The following is a 9284-nucleotide window of genomic DNA, read 5'->3' as shown; positions in this document are numbered from 1 at the left end:
GAGTCCAACATGATAAGCTGATTCCTATATGACTGGAAGCTAACAAAACAGCTCATTAGCAAAAAAAAAACTAAGAAATTGTACATCACCAAATGAACTAAATAATCCAATGCAACGATAGTTGACTGCAAACAAAATCCCACAGTGTTTACCCCATGACGGGCAGAAAAACAAATTGATGGTAGTTAGCTCAGCAGTACTGGAGAATCCCAAAAGTGGGTGGGACCTGTATCACCTACATGAACGATAAACAGTGGCCGTCAGCACCAGGAAAATTTGAATTTTAGTCTGCCAGGTAAGAAAGCTTACAGCTATGTAATTGTTTGGTAAGTCCCTTATTATGTGAAATCAGAGTTTTACTTAGTTCTAAATTTGTTCCCATCATCCTGCATTCTTCTTCTTCCCAGGCTTGGGACCGGCACTGAGTTGGGCTGGCTTGTCCCCCCGCCCCTCCCATGGGTGTTTCCCATCATCCTGCATTAATTGTGTAAAACAAAAGCCCTACACTGATACTGGTAAACAGGGGGTCTGAAGAGCCCCAGGTAGTAATTGCACTTATTCAGGAAGTGGTTGCACCCATGCACTCAGCAATGGGAGCAGAGGTACAGTACCATGGTACCACCAGCAAGAGACTAGGCCCAGTACCGGCAGCCTGGGTAGGCGGGCCACCAGGGACGGTAACATTGACCCAGTTAGGCAGGTTACCGACTCAGCTCTCCTAAGAGCCCTAGAATGGCACATAACCCTTCATGGCCCTCGGCCTTCACAACACCTGAAAAAGAATCCGGGTTAGATTGTTAATTACTGTAGACTGAACATATGATAATAAATACGAAGAAAGAAACCGAATGCGTACACAGTCAGTCCTTCCCTGGATAAGGCCTAAATCAGCGGATTCCCATTCAAAAGTGCTAAAGTGATTGAAGAATTTGTATATATATAAAACAAACAACAATCACACAAAAATATTTCAACAAAAATAAAAACAAAAGATCGCAAATGGCAGCGGAAACCAAAGTGAAGTGCAGACTGACAAGTGGGCAGGGCTTCCCCCTTCCCCCACTACTGTCAGTAGTTAATGACCTTGTTTGAAAGTTAAACAGCTGTTCCAGTTTGTGTCCACAAGCTGAAACCTATGTAAAGACAGGGTTTGCATTTGTGTATGAACAAACCAGAATAATAGGTGAAATTTCGAAAAAGTCCCTTTGACTTTATGGTCAGAGTAGCAACATTCATTATATGAGGCCTTATTGCATCCCTGGGCCCCTAAATGCACTCTTTTCTTTAAGCTAACTGTGTGCATGACATAGAGATAATTTCAGTTTCAGAACTAATTGATGCAATACAGTACCTGAATAGTTTCTCCGACAGTATTCATAATACTTCTGGCTAAATGGCAAGAATCTCTCATGGCTTCCACCTGCCATTCTGCCTTCACTTCAGGTACACGTGGTCCATCTAGAGGATGTCCTGTTTTAGCATATGATGGACATCTTATATGTGATGGGACATGACCTGACTCACACACCTCTTCTACGTTTTCCAACACAACATAATCACCAAAGTGGTTCCTGGAATAAAAAACAAATACTAATACTATGTTTCAGTTATTAACTGCTTCACTGGTAAAGAAAGGCTTTCTCTTTGTTTGGTCTGCTAAAACAATTTAGACTTCAAATTACCTAGTTTACCACATAGACTTCAAATGATCTAGTTCACCAGCGCACAAAATTTAGACTTCATAAATTAACTTTAGTTTTCCCATTTCCAGAGGTGAAAATGAAATCACCAGCTAGTTTGTTAGTTAATTAATGGGGAGGGAGTGATAAATGAAGGGAAAATGTTATCAAACCAGTAGCCTAGGAAAATAACTTCAATGGTTATGCACAGTACTAACCACAACTTACAAATAAGAAAATTCTATTATACGTAATAGAAACTAATTTTAAACCTTAAATGCATCAGTAAACAGTAGATTGTGAGAGTTTTTGTAGTTTGCATTTATGCATAGCTACTCCTTCTCCCCCATGTTTTCCAGTATGATTCAAACTAGCGAGGCTTTTCAAATGTAAAAATACGTACACTGTAAAAAAAATTAAAAAGTCTTTCCAGTTTCTCTGTGGTCATACCAGCATTACTAGTACGTACATATAGTGGACCCCCGTATTTGCGTTCTCCGGATTCGCGAATTTCTCTCGGGAACGTTTCCCTGCATTATTTGTGGAAAATTCGAATATTCACGGTATATTTTTCTATGAGAAATATCCAGAAATTCCTGGGTTTTTTTTTATCAATTTCATCATAAAATGCACTTTTTGTGATAAAACTATTAAAAAACCAAGTACAGTGGACCCCCCGTATTCGCGTTCTCCGGATTCGCGGATTTTTCTTTGGAACCTATCTAGAAATTATTCACGGAAGGACTCGCCCATTCGCGGGTTTCTCTGTGGAACATATACATAATTATTCGCGGTCATCCCCGGCTATTCGCGGATGCGAATTTTTATGTGTTTACTATTCGTACAAGGACATTTCATAATGATATGGTTTTATTCTGTTTATTTAGACATTTCCTTATAAATCTTAATGTAATGAATTGAATAAAAATATCGTAGGTATAAGTTGGTGAGCAAGATAATATGAAATAAAGCATAACAGAGTGAGTTTGACAACTGAGAAAATAAACAATCGTATACGTACAGCCATCTCTCTCTCTCTCTCTCTCTCTCTCTCTCTCTCTCTCTCTCTCTCTCTCTCTCTCTCTCTCTCTCTCTCTCTCTCACACACACACAAAATGATAGATAGGAAACAATAACAGAATACATATGTATTGCTTGAATACGATATGGCAACAAAGTTTTGGTCTGACTGAAGTGTAGAGTTACTTTGACACTGACTTACATGTCATTCCTGGTCATCTCACAGCCACGGATAGACATCAACTTCACAGCGCGAAAGGCAATTGTATACAAAATAAATATTTTCCAGATGAAAAAGCAATTGGAGGGCCTATGTTATCCCATAAAAAAACTCTCGCTTGGATAACTGTAAGATGTAGAAAAGAGAGAGATCAAGGGCAGGGCGGATGTAGGAAGGAGATTTAAGCAGTACCTGGAAATGAAAAACAACCCCTATAATCTTATAATTATAGCCTTAGGGTTTGTCTCAAAGACATTCAAAGGTGTGTCACACACGTGACAGTTGTTTTTGTAAAATTGGCGTCAGGGCAGATTTTTAAGCACCACTGTGTTAATATATTATTAATAATTTGTTCATTACCTTCGATAACACGCCAAATTTCACGTTAGATAATCATAAAAATCTCTAAGATTGCGCGACCGCGCAAATTGGAAAACAATGGTGCTAGATTAAATCTAAAAACTCCAGATCTAGCATGAAATGCATTAGTTTAGCAACACTGCCATTGAACTTACATAAGTACGTATTGGGTCAATTGGGTACGCATTGTGCAGGCTGTACATTTTATGAAATTTTTTAAGATGATTTCTAATTATGATATGTATGTACGTACGTACATAAATTATTTTAGGATGATAATAAAATTATGCAGACCATATCTAAAGTACGTAAGACAATGATTATATACATATTTGTAGCAGGGTACGTATTTTTCTGACTGCGGCACGCAGTACGTACATGTACATGTATTTTTCATACGTACATAATGAGTATATTTTCGTGACAAAATAAATTTTTATGATGAAAAAAAGCTTATTAATTTTTAAATATTACAGTTCTGTAATACTTTCATGTAAACACAGCAAAATGTCGGTAACAAAGTCGGGTTTTCTTAAAAGATGCTGTACCCAAGCCAACTTCCCGCAGATAAACAAATCTTATGATGCCGTGACGCCTCTTAGAGCATACCCAAACGAAATGATATTTTGAAAACCGCTATTGGCTGTAGTCTGCACAGCAGCCAATCCAGGAGCAGCATTCATTTTCCTTGTCGCTCATTGGTGTACACTTGGTGTTGGAGTTGTTGAAGCCTGGCCCATTTCGCGGAGATGGAATTGTGGGTATTGCGCATCTAGTACCCGAGCAGCCTCACTGCACAGAAACTTACGGGTATACGCGAATGTTAACTCTAAGCTCTTGTGCGTATCAGCAAATATCTGTGTGCATCGTACTGAAAATGGCCCCTAAAAAGCGCCCTGCTCCTTCTAAGGCTTCTGGCCAAGAAGCTAAAAGAAAGAAGACCGTAATGAAGCTTGACAAGAAGGTGGAAACTTCTCGATATGTTGAGGAGGGAAAAAGTTACGCTGCAGTCGGCCACCATTTCAAAGTGAATGAGAGCACAGTTAGATATATAAAGAAAAAAGAAAATGAAATAAGAAAAAGTGTTAGTATGACATACTATGGCACCGCAAAGGCTGTGTCCACAGTGAGAGACAAAACCATCGTGAAAATGGAATCTGCACTCTCGTTCTGGATAAAGGACTGCAGGAAGAAGAACGTGCCCCTTGACTCCAACATCATACGCCAAAAAGCACGACAGATCTACCAGCAGCTATCAACTCCTACTGCTTCACAAGGTGGTGAGAAGAGGAAGCCAAAGCCGAAGATGTGGAGGCACTGGAAGGCGATGAAGAAGGGACGTTGAATTCTTGGCTTTGGAGAACCAGCTCCTGAAGAGGAAGACGAAGAAGAAGAACCACAACCGGGACCGTCCTCAGCTCCCCAAGATTTCAGGCTAGCAAAGGATGGTTCCACCGGCTCCAGAAAAGGTTCCATCTAAAGTCTGTTTCCCTACATGGGGAAGCTGCATCTGCAGACAAAGAGGCAGCCGCAAAATATCCGGAGGCCTTCATGAAAATAATCCAGGAGAAAGGATATCGCCCAGAACAGGTGTTCAATATGGACGAAACTGGCCTGTTCTGGAAGAAAATGCCGTCCCGGACGTACCTTATGAGGATGAAGCTAAAGCCTCCGGATTCAAGGCACAAAAGGACAGGGTGATCCTCCTGATGTGCGGGAATGCAGCTGGTTTCATGCTGAAACCAGGCCTCATTTACAAGGCTGCAAATCCCAGGGCACTCAAGAACAAGAACAAGGCGTTACTGCCCGTCTTCTGGATGCATAATCCCAAGGCCTGGATCACCAAAGTTCTGACGGAGTACTGGTTTCACAAGAGTTTCATTCCTCAAGTAAGGCAATACCTGGCCGATTTGGACATCAACTTCAAGGTCTTGCTGATAATGGACAACGCTGGTGGCCACCCTCTCGATCTTTATTCCAAAGGAGTCCCAGCTTGGATTCCTTCCTCCCAACACCACCTCTCTCCTCCAGCCTATGGATCAGGCGTCATCCGTGCCTTGCAAGGCACTCTACACCGGAAACTCCCTCCAGCACCTTGATGCAATGGACTGTGACAGTGAATTTATGCTGAAAGATTATTGGCGTAAATTCACGATTGCCACGTGTCTGTCTGTCATTGACCGGTCGTTGAAGGACATGAAGAAGGAGACACTGAATGCCTGCTGGAGTAAGTTGTGGCCAGACTGTGTCCATAATTATACAGGCTTTTCTCCCCAGGAAATCCAGCATTCAGCCATTAATAAGGCAGTCCAGTTGGCAAAAATTCTTGGTGGTGAGGGCTTTGACGATATCACCGAGGAAGAAGTCGGCACCCTCATTGATGCCCACTCTGACCCCCTTAACGACCAGGACTTGGAAGAGCTGACGAAGTCCGCCCGCGAGGAAGAAGACACTCCAGGTTCAGGAGAGGATCAGGAGGAGGAGGAGGAGGGCCTGACTTTGGAACGCCTGTCCCAAGTTAAAAAAATGGTAAACGACCTCCAGGAGTTTGTCGCAACATGGGATCCTTACATGGAGCGCTCCTTGAAGTTTTCTTATATTCTAGACACAGCATTGGAGCCCTATAATCAAGCTCTCACCACCATGAAAGAAAGCAACGGCAGGCAGTTGCCAATGACAATGTTTCATCACACGAACGAGGAAAGACCCTCCAAAGCCTCCCAAATCGCCTGAAGTAGTGACTCTTGAATTGCCTGAAGAAGTGCCTCCCAAATCGCCTGAGTCACTGCCTCCCGAAGCGCCTCCTGAAGGTGAAGAGGCGCCCTCAGAGGATATGTAACTCCTCTGCTTAGCTGTGCACTCATATCTTCATCGTCATTCATCGGACTGCACTGCTAATTCATCATCATCATCTTTAATCAACATTCATCACTGGTGAGTACCCGGTTTACATATGTTGTACTAGCGTAAAATGATATTGTTATGATACAATAAAGTTTTATACATACTTACCTGGCAGATATATACATAGCTAAGACTCCGTCGTCCCCGACAGAAATTCAAATTTCGCGGCACACGCTGCAGGTAGGTCAGGTGATCTACCTTCCTGCCCTGGGTGGCAGGATTAGGAACCATTCCCATTTTCTATTCATATTTTCTCTCTTCCACCTGTCTCCTGCGGGTAGGCTGGGTGGGCCATTAATCGTATATATCTGCCAAGTAAGTATGTATGAAACTTTATTGTATTATAACAATATCATTTTCATACAATCAACTTACCTGTCAGATATATATATAGCTGATTGGACACCCTTTGGTGGAGGGTAAGAGACAGCTAACATGGAATAGACAGGTAACAACATATGTTGTAGTATAAAATAAACCTTGGTTCCTATCTGATAGGTGGTAGACTTCGTGGCTGTTGCCCGGTAGTCTGCATCACCTCAAGACTTTAGCGAGATATGTGATCTATGGCTAAGAGTTCTTGTGGGTCTGCCGATGGGGTATGAACCGCTTACTTGGCAGAGCCTGAAAGGACTTTGTCAATGGGTACTGGACCACTTCTATGACAATACACCTTATGAGGAGCGCAACACCGATCCCGATCACCTGATCCTAAACACGAGGGGTTCGCGCTCAAATTGAAAAGAGTTATCCCCACACTCCTTTCAAAACCCCAATAATTTCACTAAGTTAAATAACTTTAAATCAAAGTTAAGGATCAGTGTCGGCTCTTATCCCAGTAATGTATCCGCAGAAACGTATAAACCAAAAGAGAAAGATCTCTCGTAGGTTAACTTGACATCCTTTGTGTAATGAGAATCAACACAGAGTTGCCTCTACCGTACACACAGCTAATATGTCTTATATGACATATTGTTATGTTAAAGAACCAAGAAAATTTGCAAAAGCGCGCAGTTCCTACGCTTTTAATTCTCAGCTGTTTTTGAAGGAATCAAGTCACTTATGAAGTGCTTAGGAGATCTCCATGTTTCAAAGAAGACCGGGGCTTTCTTGAAATGGATCTCTCCCGTCTGAAGCCTGAAGCCTGGCAGGAACCTCGTGTCTGGCTGGTGCTTCGCTCTTGGTTGGAGCCTAGCGCTTGTCTGGTACCTTTCGCTTGACTGGCGCCTCGCATCTGGTTGACGCCTCGCGCCTTAGCTGGAGATTCGCGCCTAGAGCCTGGCTTGCGCCTTGGCCTGGCTCCCGCGGCCTGGCTGCTCCTCGCGCCTGGCTGGCGCCTCGCGCCAGGTTGGCGCTTTGTGCCTGCCTGGAGCTTTGCGGCTGGCTGGGTACCTCGCGCCTCGCTCCTGCCTGGCGCCTCGCGCCTGGTTGGCTCCTCCCCACTTGCCGGAGCTTCGAGCTTGGTAGAGTCTCGAGGATGTCTGGCAATGTCCACATCGGACACTCTTATCTGTCCTATATGTTCGCATCTAGCGCATCTGTGTCAGGTTGTAGGCCCGGTCTTCTCCTCATCAGACAATGACAGTGTTCTTGGGGCTGTCTGCCTCTGGCGTTTTTACGCCTGTTTTAGCATAAGGCTCCTGGTTGGCGCTACATTGTCCGAAAGTCCTGCAACATCCACAATAGTAAATCACAAGACTGGAGAAGGTGGAAGAAATTCTTCCACTTTGAGCTTTGGCCTCTCCGGCAGGGAGGGGTGGATTGTAGTCAGCTACATCCAGTATACGATAGGATATCTAACAGTATGAAGGATAAGAGTCTTCCTCCGAGGAGGATCCTTCTTGAGTACTTCCCTTGCTCACGAGATCTCTTCTTACCTGTTGAAGGGGCTTCTCGTTGCAGAATCTTCCCTATCCTTGTCCGAAGGAAGGGAAGAAGCTTGGAAGTCGAAGGAGACTCCGAGCTGAAATTGGGAGTACTCCTGATTTCTAGCTCTTTATTGTATCCCTCTGAACACCTTCTGGAAGCATTTCGAGCTGTCTCATCGCCATTCCAAAGACTCTGTAGGCAAACGTTTTAACCATTCTACTGTAGATGAAAAAACGTAAGTACCCTGCCTGGACAACGAAACCTCTATCTGAAAACATTGAAATCAGGAATAGGGGGTTTTAGTTCTTTTGCCAGACATACTATGCTGGCAAGAACCCATTGCCTAATCTCCATAGAATCTGATGCAAGATTCCAATGCTCAAAAAATTCACTTGTCTTCTTGATCGTTTGGAACCAAGAGAAACAAAGAATTCCCTCATAAAAATTTCTCAAAGAAGTTTGATGAGGAGCAGTTCTATCTTGTCGGAACATAGAATCTGTGGCCACAAAAAAGATCCCATTAGAAGTACATGATATCCTACTCTTGTCATATTGAGGTATCGTATAAGATCCCGAGATCTTAATCCTCTGCTATCTCCAATCCCTTTATAGAGACAGAGTATAGCCTTTTACTGCGTTCTTTGATAGCAGATATATACAAAGGTGATTCTTCCCTCTGAAAGGGAAGAAAAACTGCTATGTGGTTCAGAGGTATCGGAAGAGGACAGTTTCCTCATTCCCTCTAGCACGATCTGCAGCAATTCTATATCTTGTCCATGACTATTGTCATTTACCTTGAAAAAATCCTCTCATTCATGTCCACTTCTGGTCAGTCTGCAAGCAGACAGACTCAGAGTGGAGAGGTTGTTTAAGGTCCATTTATAATAGATGCTGATAGAATATCCAGACTGTCTTGGAAAAGACTTCCAAAACATGCTGTGAGAAGAACGTGACCTCTGTGAATCCAACCTCTCTAAGGCCAAAATGAGGCATAAAGTATTATCTTCTCTTCTTTAACGCCCTTTATCTTAAATTCTGCAAATAATTTATATTTTTTAGGGGAAAAAAGACTAAAGTTTATTACCCCTTTCTCAAAAAAATAAAAAAAAAAAAAATAAAGATGGCGTATATTGCTACCTCTCTTGGTTCGAGGAAAAGGAAGCAGTCTATAGGAAGCCTGTTCGTCTTCTACCTTGCTAAGAGATCTATGAAGAAGACTTTCCGCAGGTTCT

At 42.8% G+C, this 9284-nt stretch overlaps 2 protein-coding genes across 2 annotated transcripts in view; one reads left to right on the top strand and one right to left on the bottom strand.

Moving 5' to 3' along the window:
- The window catches only part of LOC135218974 (methionine aminopeptidase 1D, mitochondrial-like), a 53860-nt gene extending 49898 nt beyond the window's left edge, over positions 1–3962 (bottom strand). Inside the window, exons 1-2 of the mRNA XM_064255413.1 lie at positions 3889–3962; positions 1352–1571 (exon numbers count right to left, since the gene is read on the bottom strand). Coding sequence (XP_064111483.1) covers positions 1352–1571; positions 3889–3962 — 294 coding nt within the window. The remainder of the gene's footprint in view (positions 1–1351; positions 1572–3888) is intronic.
- Positions 3963–4156: 194 nt separating this feature from the next.
- LOC135218973 (tigger transposable element-derived protein 1-like) lies at positions 4157–5378 on the top strand. Its single transcript, XM_064255412.1, has 2 exons — positions 4157–4559; positions 4846–5378. Exons 1-2 carry the CDS (start codon positions 4157–4159, stop codon positions 5376–5378), a joined length of 936 nt encoding a protein of 311 aa, XP_064111482.1.
- Positions 5379–9284: the final 3906 nt, after the last annotated feature.

This window comes from Macrobrachium nipponense, chromosome 1, assembly GCF_015104395.2.
Source record: "Macrobrachium nipponense isolate FS-2020 chromosome 1, ASM1510439v2, whole genome shotgun sequence".
Lineage (NCBI taxonomy): Eukaryota > Metazoa > Arthropoda > Malacostraca > Decapoda > Palaemonidae > Macrobrachium > Macrobrachium nipponense.
Note: the sequence above shows the minus strand (reverse complement) of the source record. Positions and strands in the feature narration are given on the sequence as shown.

What these genes read in the sequence shown, in the direction of transcription:
- LOC135218973 (XM_064255412.1), top strand. Translation starts at nt 4,157, where the DNA reads ATGGCCCCTAAAAAGCGCCCTGCTCCTTCTAAGGCTTCTGGCCAAGAA. An exon ending in TCCTACTGCTTCACAAGGTG is followed by an intron (nt 4,560 to 4,845) that starts GTGAGAAGAGGA and finishes AAAATAATCCAG; the next exon opens with GAGAAAGGATATCGCCCAGA.